At 25.5% G+C, this 12,277-nt stretch overlaps 1 protein-coding gene across 6 annotated transcripts in view; it reads right to left on the bottom strand.

The window, feature by feature from the left end:
* Positions 1 to 2,394: 2,394 nt before the first annotated feature.
* The window catches only part of LOC126906738 (maltase 2-like), a 20,825-nt gene continuing 10,942 nt past the window's right edge, over positions 2,395 to 12,277 (bottom strand). The window contains exons 2-10 of one of the 6 annotated variants that reach the window (XM_050687506.1): positions 10,321 to 10,500; positions 10,102 to 10,259; positions 7,181 to 7,309; positions 6,872 to 7,113; positions 4,477 to 4,675; positions 3,312 to 3,567; positions 3,039 to 3,231; positions 2,683 to 2,826; positions 2,395 to 2,595 (exon numbers count right to left, since the gene is read on the bottom strand). In XM_050687506.1, the coding sequence (XP_050543463.1) occupies positions 2,529 to 2,595; positions 2,683 to 2,826; positions 3,039 to 3,231; positions 3,312 to 3,567; positions 4,477 to 4,675; positions 6,872 to 7,113; positions 7,181 to 7,309; positions 10,102 to 10,259; positions 10,321 to 10,500 (1,568 nt within the window). In that variant the 3' untranslated portion in view covers positions 2,395 to 2,528. The remainder of the gene's footprint in view (positions 2,596 to 2,682; positions 2,827 to 3,038; positions 3,232 to 3,311; positions 3,568 to 4,476; positions 4,676 to 6,871; positions 7,114 to 7,180; positions 7,310 to 10,101; positions 10,260 to 10,320; positions 10,501 to 12,277) is intronic. The other 5 variants (XM_050687511.1, XM_050687510.1, XM_050687509.1 and 2 more) reach the window with 5 other exon arrangements.

Genomic DNA, 12,277 nt, shown 5'->3' on the forward strand with positions numbered 1-12,277 from the left:
TATGTACATTTCATTTTTTTACAACATTCAATTCAACAAAGTTGCACGCGCATGAACACATACCGCAAGTCCAATGTCTAAGGGTGAGCAATGGGGTCACTGATTTTGAAAAGATCACTAATGAACCAATACGTCCGAATCATACGTACGTCTATAGGGTATTATCTCTCAAAATATACATAAAATAATCATTTCGAATGGCTATCATATATGTATATACTTTAATTTATTGATGTATAACTAGTATAAACACTGTCATTAACGATTAACGAGTTGTATGCTAGGGCCATTGTCAGTGTACTATACGGACAACTGTTTTGAGTATATTATAAAATTAATAAATTAAAGTCTATAACACCGATCGAAATGCACTTTTGTATTATTTTGTAGATAACCTAAAGTTCTGTGTGACGTATAACCAAAACTTGGGAATTCATTTTCAGTTCAATTATTAACTATACATTGGAAACAAAATTAAAACTATACGAATAGTTCCTTTTATTTTCTCGAATAAATCATATCGAGTTTTGATTAGTCTACCGTATAATTTCCTTCTATTTTTTGTTGAACATAATATTAACGTAATTTAATATGCCTTGCCAACTTCAATACCATGCCACCTGTGTAAAAGACGTTGGCCCATAACATAACAAAAATGCCGCCTGCATTGGATTTGTATACTTGAGTCGTAACACGGTCTGAAATAGATGTGAAACATATTTAGGGGAGACTACATGTCATAAACATAACCCTTTATTCTTATGTAACTCGCGTTCTCTTTGATCCTCCCACTTTTACTTACATAAGTTCAGGAAACTACTTTACTGAAAACATCTATAGCTCATTATTGTTTGCTTTTCATAATTTTCAATAAACATATTATTTATTTTAACGTATTCTTAGATTTTTTTTATTCGATAATATCATATAATTTTATGTTTAAATAATTATTAATACATTTTTATTTTAATTCGTTGAGACACGTGATTATGTAATTAAGGTACCGATAGACAGAGTGGACAAATCATATAACTTTTGATGCAATTATCATTTCGCTGTGACTTTTCAATCATAATTTATGTATTCTAAGACTATCTTGAAATCATATTTTTTTATTAATAAATAATAAATTAATTAAAAAACAAAGTTTGTTTTTAATAATAAAAATAAATTCAATTTAATTTATATTTAAAAGCAGACATGTTTTATCACATTTCTTACACAAATGATTATGTAAATAGGTCGATAGCGATAAAAAATATATACACCATTAGTACGAGCATTACTAATCTGCCAATATACCCACTTTATACATTGAAATGGTTGTAACTCTGAAAGTACTCGACTTCAAAATTGTTAAAATCATTAAAATTAAGTTTTTTTGTAAGAAAATCTCTAAAATATGCCTTTTTAAAAATTAAAATATTTTTTTTATTATTTTAAATAGATAACAAACAACTTCAAGCTTTTAATGTAGTCCAATAATGCAAATATTGTTTAAAACAAAATTACACTGAAATGATCATTGCATCAAAAGTGATAAACCAGTCGTCAGTTGAGTTGAGTCACTTAGTTATACATTTTTTCTCATTTAAAAACGTTTTTTTGCTAGGAAATGAGATAAACATTATTTTAATAATATACGATATTCAAATTTAACCTAAGATGCGAGGTATAATAATACTTCATTGATAGAATGCTAAAATAATAAATAAAAATGATGTTTTTATTTAATAGAGCTATTGTGTATAAAGTATAATAGTTTCTACACTAGTCTGTCATACACACTCAGCGCAAACCAATAATTGTTGTATTTGGGGTGGGTAGGCTACTTCAACACGACAACCCTCTTTTTTGCACTAAACACGTAGTTAGCAGAGGTGGTACATTTTGCTTTTATTTTGGACACGCCCATATGACGAGTGAAACTTTGTACAAAAGAAATTACGTTACTATTAATACAAGGTTGCGATGTCAAAATAGTTATTATGACCATTTTTTCGAAATCTCCCACGATTAGCCATTGCATACAGATACTCCTATCCATTATATTAAATACAAATTAAACATTCTGTTTAACGGTTATTTTTTCATTATTAATGATGTGTACTACATATCCTTATTTCTATTTGAGTTGATAAATTTTGAAAGCTAATATCTTAATTTTTTTGTTGTAAACAGTTTTTAAAAATCCATACTAAAGCAAATTAAAAAGTATCCCAACATTTGCTTTCTAACTATTGAAATTGTATACGAGCACAATTGAGAAGTATTTTTATGAGACTCGTTTTAATTATTTAACCTTAAGTTTCATTGTTCAATTAAAATAAATACAAGTCTCATCAAATGCAATGAAAAAAGTTATTCATTAACTTAAGAACATTAAATACTAAAATTACTGATGAAATATTTAATTTCTAGGTAAAATATGTTGTACAAAAATCTTTTTTGTTAAAAAAAATCACATTAATAATTTTGCATTTAAATGAATGTTGCAAATTAAAATGTGTAATTCATTTTTCATGATGTCATGAAGTAGTAAGAGTGAGAGCTGCTTTTGGTCTCAATGTAATATATTCCCTGCTTACTAAGTTTCTAAAAAAATATTATAATTATAATTTAATTTTTGATATAGTAGATTGAACTGATTATAGTTTACTTGTACAATAAGTTTAATCTTACCCTGTAACGAAACCAGAATTAATACTTGACACTTTGACCATTAAAATTTCAGGTAGAGATCTTCTGATATGTCGTAGATTTATTATTTCCATTTCACTACCAAGATTAATTAGTACAACATATGTTGGATGATCAGTATAACTCCTGTAATGTTTATTGCAGTAAATTAAAACAGTAGTATCATATTAGTATTGCCATAATTATATTACTGCAAGTTTTAAGTAATATTATTGTTTAAACGGTCTTAAAGTGCGGACTATGGATGTTATGAACTAAAAATGCATAGTAGATGGGGAATTCAATTATAAATATAGATTTATAGGAATGTAAAATATTTCGAGAGTATTAATGACCACCTTGAAAATCCAAATACCCAATCAGAAATAGTATACACATGCAAATTTCCATGAGTGAACGTTGGTTTTTTTCTTAAATCCGTTAATTGTTTGTAAGTTTTCAAATGGCTTTTATATTTTTCTTCACTTTGAACATTATCTTTCCAATAGTCTGGACTAACTGGTAACCACGTTTTTTCTCCATAGGAAAACCCTTAATAACAATACTTGGTGGTAATCAAAACTAAACAGTTTATACAAAAATCAGCACTTTTTTTCTCTAGATCCATTTACCTCCATGGATTGAATAATTCCAAGGGAACGGCGCTCTTACAGGATCTCTGGTGAATTTTTCATATCTTTCAGGTCCAACATTTAAAGCACCTTTGTCAATTGTTTGGTCCCACCGAACAAATGTGTCTCTTATTCCTAGTTCGTCACCGTAATATGTAACTGGGGTACCAGGCAAAAGCATTTGAAACATATGTAATCCATCTACAAGCATTGGATCAAATCGCGAAGCAATTCTACTATTGTCATGGTTCCCGAGCTATTTTCGAAATTAATATTTATTAGTTTGTATTTTTATAATGTAAAGTAATTAATACAAACTTAAACCAATAAAATTAATTCTAAATTTTCTTCAAGACAAAACTGTTAATAATTTTTAAACTGTGTTCAGTAAAAGGGTATTTATGAAACATTAACTTCTCAACTAAAAGGTATATAATATGATAAATGAAATTAAATATACAGAACGACCCAGCATGCTATAAAAATAACTATAACTATTGATTTTACTATACTTTTTTAAATAATCGCTTTACTTTTAAACTACAACAATTATATAAATTATAATATCTTTTTAAATTTATTTAAATTAATTAAAATTTAAGATATCAGTTTAAAAATAATTCAAGTTAGTCATTCTGTAGACCAAATTTTTAGCAAAAATCGGATAGCAAAATTTTTATTAATATTTTATACATAAATTTTTAGAGCATTTTAAAGTTTGTGGAAATTTTTATTTTTATGTTTATGTTAAAAACATCGGTATTTGTTACTAAAAATAAGATAGAAGATAACGAAATCGGTTCACACTACGTATACAAAATTTTTGTCGATTGGATCATCTTTGCACGATTTGACACAGGCACCAAAATTAAAAAACCACACGAACAAAAATATGTAAATGACATAATATTTTGATTAGCTAAAAACTTTTTTATTTTGCTTGTCTCATTATTTCTCGTACAAAAATATGAAAGGTCTTAGGTTGGCCTTATTTGAATTCATATATTTATTTAATTTATAGTTTTAAGAATAGGCCATATTTGCCTATACTTGCAATTATTTTTATAAAAATTTGGCTATGTATGCTATTCATAAATCTTTGTATATATATATAAATTTTTAAGGTACTATTATTTATATCACTATTTATTTTGGTTTAACTTACCACCCAGTTAGGCCACATGCCTTTGGGCATGTTTTTTATCCATTTAGTGACCAAAGTTTGTAATTGATTCGCATTGGATTGTCGATTGAAATTTATAATTAACATAAAATTAAACGGAAAATGTGCACCGGGTACAGTACTGTTACCATAGTACTTCATAGTCTGATTAAAAGGAGAGTAACATTCAACAACTAGTAACCTACAATATTAAGTAATGATATATAAAAGGTTACCTATAAAATAAATTATCACATTCGTTGTTAAACACATACTTGTTATAAATAATTAAAAAAATGGTAAAATCTACTTTATGAGACACCGTTTTTTTTCAAAATTTTTTTATTAAATTAGTTTAGTTTAATATGCTAGTTTAGAAAATGAAAAAAAACCGGATAAAAGTTACGTCGTTTTAAAGTTATTAAGTCATCTAAAAAATATGGCTTTTGCAAAAAATGGCTTAATAAATAGAACATTGCTAGGTAGACTTAACACATTTTTTAAACTTATATTTTATAGTGAGTGTCAAACAGTAATAAACCATGTAATAAAATTACATGGTATTATATGGATTATTACTAAGTTTCAGCAGTCAGTTGTTAATGTACTTTTGTGGTGTTTTTCCTGAACTGTAAACCTTTGCATTATGTTATCATTAATGTATGTTTGTACAATATTTTTTATTTTACATTAAACTATTTAGAACTATATACATATAAATTTTACCCTTTTGTCCATCACTTGAGAGAAGGATTGCAATACTAATCAATTGTGTTGATCACTAGCTCAGTAATCGAACGTTCTTATCACCAAATATAATAACTAGCAATATTGCGTCTTAAGAAATTAAAAATAAAATAAATAATTATGAAAGATTTGTGAAGTAAAGGAATAAGTCGTAACACAGATTTAAGGTAAATATCAATACACTACAGTGTGTATCTGAAAAATAAAAGTATAACTCTACTTATAATGAATTTAGTAATTAATTTTAAATTTCGTCAAAAAAAGTATATCGCTACTAATGATATGATAAATACTATCGTGATACCTCTTACTATACTTGTCAAACTAATGTTATTGACTACAATCATTTCAAACAAAGTTAAAATGGATTGTAATTCAAAACAAATTAAAATAAAGAGTTATATTTATTAAATTATGGATAAATTTTTATCACATAAAAAATAGTTCTATTTTATAAAACAATTGAACTCTATCGTAGTCTTTTTTTTGCTTTAATCTGTATTATAGCAAAGAAGTTGATTATATTTTAACATTTAGCCATTGAAAAACTGTAATTAAATGTTGATATTTAAAATTAAAACTATATTAAAAATATTATTCATTTAAATCTAAAAAATATTAAACTCAAGCCATCAAAAGTTGACTAAAAATCACGTATTTCGGAAATAATGTCACCACTACAACGTTTAACACATACTGACATCCCGACCGGAAAATACTCCTAGTGACGTTATCACAAAGTAATATTATCAAATTTTGCCAGTTTACACAAGTCTAATAATTAATTTTTCATTGGACGAAGATCCCAATTAATTAAATTGTTTTTATCTTTAAACATTTATATTGCTTCCATTATATTAAATTCTTTGTAATTATTAATGTTTTTAATTAGTTTTATGGTTCTAATGGAGTTATTATGTGTCAATAAATGTTCAGTCACCGAAGATTTATTAACTTTTTGATTTTTAATGTTTTTTGAGTGCTCTTTAAACCTGACCCCTATATTTCTTTTTGTTTATCCTACGTAAAATTTATTACAACTTTCATATTATTATTTGTAAATGCCCAATTTTTCCCCCTTCTTCAACTTTATCATTAAATTTTGATCATTTAAAAATTTATTGTTGCATTATAAAATTTATTAAAAAAAGCGTTAAAAAACCCTATTTTTGGTTTTTAATTCGTCAACTTTGAAAAGTTGTAACATTCAAACCACTTGTCACTCCCATATTTTTCAAAAATTTCTGAAATAAGCATTAAAAAAATATATTTGAAAAACATTTTACTCATAAGTGTCTAATAAAGTAGATTTGTTTCAATAAAATAATCATATAAATAATATTAGATAATAATTATATGAAACAATAATTTAGAAAAGCAATTAAAACTTTATGATGCGATGACTAATTACTAATCAATTATTAATCAATAAAATGTGTCATGAAATACACAAAAGAAATATTTGCCTAATTTTTTTTAAAACCTTAAAAAAAAAATGTCCAACAAAGGAAGTATAAGATTTTACAAGAATCAAAATAATTAAACGTTAATTATTACATTTAATACAATCTTATGTGCAGAATGGACCTATAGGTCTAAATGCATGGGCAGTTATTGCCCACATCTATAATAACTAGTATAATCTTAAAACCTGGTTGAACCATCTTTCTCTTTGTATTCATCAAGTAGTTCTCGCCATGTATGGTGTAACTCATAGGTTTCAGGTTGGTCAATAGTATATGTATGATTTAGTGAATAATAATCGGTATCTTTCATGTTAGTATTGTTTTCAGCTTTTGGTTCATTACTTAAATCTTTGCTCTCAAACAAGAAATTAGCAGAATCCAATCTGAATCCATCTACTCCGCGTTCAAGCCAAAAATATAACGCTTTCTAATTAATCAATAGAACTTTTGTTAAAAAGTATTGTTAAATATAGTTTTATATTTTAGGTACTGACTCTTATTTCATGTACAACATTTGGATTCCTGAAGTTCAAATCTGGTTGTTCTTCGAGGAATTGATGAAGGTAATATTGGTTTCTTTGCTCATTCCATTTCCACGCGGAACCACTATTAAACACTGACAGCTGAACAAAAATAATATTAACAAAAGGGTTTTACTTTTTAATTTTTTTTTTTTGTCAAACGAAATTGAAAATGTTTAAACTGAATAAAGAATTTGTCATACAATTTTATTAGCCGGCCAGTTGGCTGTGGACCTTCCTACTATAATCTCTTTGCAATATTTATGTTAAGTAGTTTGAGATAATGTAAACTAATTCTATAAAAGAGAGACACACTATCTAATGTTGTGGATTAATCATCATGAGTTGTAAATTTTATATGTTTATGTGTTAAGGTGTAAATAATTTTTTACTCCTCGTATTTCTAATTATTTTATATAAAATTAACGACATTTAAGGCTCAAATACTATTAATAGATTTTTTTAACTTTTGGGGTTAATTTCTTCAACTAGATACAATTTGTGGTCTCTTGACGTATCGTTGAAAAAAATTAGTCCAGTGAGACCTGATAAAAAGTAGAGATAGATACAAAATAAAATAAACACATCATAGTAAAATCAATACCTTCTCAGCTTTACATTGAAACTAAAAATAAGAGAATAAGATTAATGGCAGTTAGACTATCTTAAGAAATATCAACTTTATTGTATTACTCTATTTAACATTCATTCGATTGGATTATTTAGACCGTAATTTGTACAGTAAAATTAAATATGTAAAGTTAACAATGCGAGAGTACATGGAATGTAATGAGTTCATAAAAACGAGAACATGAGCATGAAATAGTTGCATTTACTAATTTGGATGAAAGGAATAATAAATCTGCAATTTTTCGAGGGATTAAAGTAGTTGTAAATTGATAATCAAATGCCTTGTGAAAATCATTATATATGACGTCAACTTGATGATTATTTACAATAGATTCAAGTAAATCTCAACAAAAGTAAAATATTGATTTTGGTAGACAGTTCAGATTTAAATCTATGGTGAAATAATGACAGCGTATTACTAAATGTATTAAACAAAATTGATTCTAATAGATTTCATAGTTTTGGAAGATTCCAAAGTTTCTATGTGGGTCTAAATTTACAAACTAATTTTTTTGAACTAGTCATAAAATATGGAGCTTATAATTTTTATGATTAAGTTTTTTAATGAAATATACAATTTTTAGCTTTTAACTATATCATTTATAAATGTGTTTTTTAATGCTCTTAATTTTAGATATAAATTTATAGAAGGTATCATATAATATTTGGTAAAATATCTCTACAATTGAGTGCAAAGTATTTTTGGCTCAAAAGGATTGAAGAATAACTAATTGAACACAAATCTATGGGATAATAATTGTCACGGACAAAATAAAAATCACAATTTTTCTTATAAAGATTTTCAATAGTGAAGATGTTACATATTAAAGATGTAACTAATATTGTCAACTGCTCACAATCTAAGTTTGAAGTGGTAAGTAATTTAAAGAAATATTGTATAGCTATAAGCCGCCATTTATATTATGAATACTTTTGCTAGAATTTTAGTGTAAACTATATAGAGTATAGTCTATCATACCTAATTTTAAATCATTAATCTCAGAAGTTAGCCAAGTTTCAGTAATTACAAAATAATTTAAACTCGGCATATTTATTTTTGTTTTTAAACCACGAGTATTTTGTAAATAACCATATAAAAGTTTATTAATTATAAAATAAGACACATTCTAAGTTATACATTTATAATCAATTGCGCTTTTAATTAGTTATTTCTATAAAATTTATATTTCTATGAATGCATATATAAACTATTTATCTTAATTATCTACAGTAGATGTATTTCTATGATCATGCTCCTTCCTTCTTCATAGCAGAACGAATTACTGGTAAAATGTAAAATCAGAACTTATTTCTATGTTTATGCAATCTGGGAGCTTGGATAAAAATATTTTTGATTATAATGTTAAGCGAATTGTTTCAGTTGAATTAAGTCTAGACTTATTTGATTCTTTACCTAATTGACTAACAAAAATAAAGGGTAATTTTAGGTTTAACCTAATTTACGTCCAATAATTGATTTATGATTAGGAATAGATTCTTTGATATTGATAAGATTAAATTACAAGATTTTGACTCTATTTTATTTTTCAAACAAGTCCAAACGTGGCTTATGGTTTAAATTAAATTAACTTAGTAATTAAAATGTTTATATCCTTTTTAAGATCTAAATGTTGTTTTTTATGTAGTATAATGTCGTTAATGAGATAATATATTTTATGCAGAATTATTTCTGAAGTGTTTTCTTAGGTTAGAAATTAATTTTTTATTGATTGAACCTCATAATGTAAACTTCGCAACGAGTACATAACACCTTTTAGAAAAAAATCATCTGTTAATTTATGTTTTGAAATAGATGTTGAGCAGATTTAATAGATGGGGATACTGGGTTGATATATATACAATATATGAACACCAAAACTTAACAAACAAATAATCACGGCAAATATTAAGGTTAACGATCATACCAACTATTATAATCATAAATATACGTGTAAATACTAATCACTTCACAAACGTAATTTAATATAAATAAGTAAATAAACGATCTTATCATGAGTCACACATCCAAACCGGTTAGATAAAACTATTGTACTATATAATTAATACTTCTAACAAAAATTTAGTCTAAATACTCGTGTAAATTTCTAATATTTGTTTTGAAATTTTCACTTCTTTCATCACTAATTATACGTAATACACTTTTATTAATTAATATTTATATTACTTTTTTGATAAAAATACATCTATTAATAATTATTAATAGATGTATTATCAAAAAATATATAATATATATTTAATTTTACCCAATTGTTAGGAGGCATCCTTTTGCCTTCACTATTTTTAATTCCATCATGCCATATATAATAGTCTGTATATGGTGCTATTCTTTGAACAGATTTTTTAAACCAAACATGTTTATCACTTGTATGATTTGGAACAAAATCCAAAATAATTTTTATTCCTAGTAAAACAATAAAATTTTGTTTATTTTGGATTGTTTTACACGTCATTGTAGTGCTTACCGTATCTATGATACGTTACAACCAAATTATCAAAATCACTCATTGTTCCAAAAGTTTCATCAATTCTCTCAAAGTCTGAAATATCATAACCAAAGTCAACTCCAGGAGTCTGATAAATTGGAGTAAGCCAAATAGCCGAAACGCCAATATTTGAAAAATGTTCTACTTGTTCATTTATTCCTAAAAATATATGGTTTAAGTCCACCAGAAATTTCATTTAATTTTAGGTAAACAGTAATTAATTTATAATTTCAACAAACATAATTGTTTGAGCTTACTATACAAATCTATAATCTACTTGTTTATACATAAAATATTTTTAAAATTTTATTAAATCTTGATCTACTATTAACTTAATTTAATGTTCAATAAAACTCAATTTATAAAAGAAAAAAGCTTAGTTATTTAATAACCCATCAAAATGGAAATTGTTGAGACCTAAAATTATTTAATAGACATAATTTTTTATTGATTATGATTTTTAATTGTATTTACCATAAAGCTATTACATGATATATTTTCATGTTGTATAGGAATATCATGAATGTAAATTTATTATAGGTAGATATTAAGAATTCTTTTTTTATAGGCCTAAAGGAATTTTTTTTTATAAATTTATATTAAGTGTTATTGAATGAACTTTTTTTTGTTTTCTGAAATTTCCTTTAAAATAACAAAAAAGTCATCGCATGATTTTTATAGAGGCTTGTTCTTTTCTGGCTGCATCAAAAAATACGCCCCAGAAAATTTATATTATTGCTAATTTTCAAAAATTATACTAAATTAAAAAAACCATCACTATGAAGATGTGGCGTAGCTGAGTTAAATATAGATTGTAATCTGACAGACATTAACATGACTATTATAAAAGGCTTCAATGACAATGTGTACTAAAAGATAAAAAAAAAATTGAATGGAATAAGTTTCTTAGCCACCTTTCCATTATACACCAATGAAATTACTTAAATACGTACTTAATTGTATAATTTCTTCCCTAGAAAATGTTTATAAATAAAATACGAATAGACTTTCTGAATTTTTACAAAAAAACACGTTTCTTTTTTTTAACTTTGATAGATAGAATACACATAAAACACTGTTCAGAAGTCTTTTTTTTTTACTCAATACAAGTATATAACATAACTTATTTAATATATATTTAAATAACACAGGGTTTTCCGAACCTTTTTTAAAAATTAAGAAAGAGAAAGTTAAATTTTTATCGAAATATTGATATTTTAAACCCCATCACTATGCAAGTACGTCGAGGGTTAGATTATCGATGAACAAGGAAGATATCTAAAATGTTTAATCTGATTTACTAATTTTCAAAATCATAATATTTTGAGGGTTTTCCTTTAATTACATAGAATTTCGATAACTTTTTCAATCTATGAAGGTATGACTTCAACTAGCTACAATATATAATCTTTTTTGTATCATTGAGTAAAATTAATTTAGTAATAGCCAATTATTTGTGGTAATAAGCACAATCAAACACATCATAGTAATATTAATACAAAGTTATTATATTTTAATTTGAATAAATAGTTATGTTTCAAATAATGGATGTATACAATAAAATTATTATAACAAGAAAGTTACTTCAAAAATTATTGTCTAAAAACTTAACATTGAACACCGTTGTTGATATATAATTATCTAGATAACAATCGTGTCCATAATATACATACAAAAATACCCATAAATAATAACATTGGTATTGATACAAGATAAGAAAATGGATATTCTCTATTTTTTATTTTATAAGCCTGTTTTAAAGTTCCTACAAGTAGGGGGTGTAATTCTTTGAAAACACTTAACTATTACATTGACACAATATCAATACGAATTTAAACAATGTCATATAACTTTATAAGCATGGACGAATTTAAAAAACAAAAACACCTAATGAAAAAACAACAAGTCAGCATACAATGCAGTATAATTACCTAAT

Source organism: Daktulosphaira vitifoliae, unplaced genomic scaffold (assembly GCF_025091365.1).
Source record: "Daktulosphaira vitifoliae isolate Bord-2020 unplaced genomic scaffold, ASM2509136v1 Scaffold_5, whole genome shotgun sequence".
In the NCBI taxonomy this organism is placed as follows: domain Eukaryota; kingdom Metazoa; phylum Arthropoda; class Insecta; order Hemiptera; family Phylloxeridae; genus Daktulosphaira; species Daktulosphaira vitifoliae.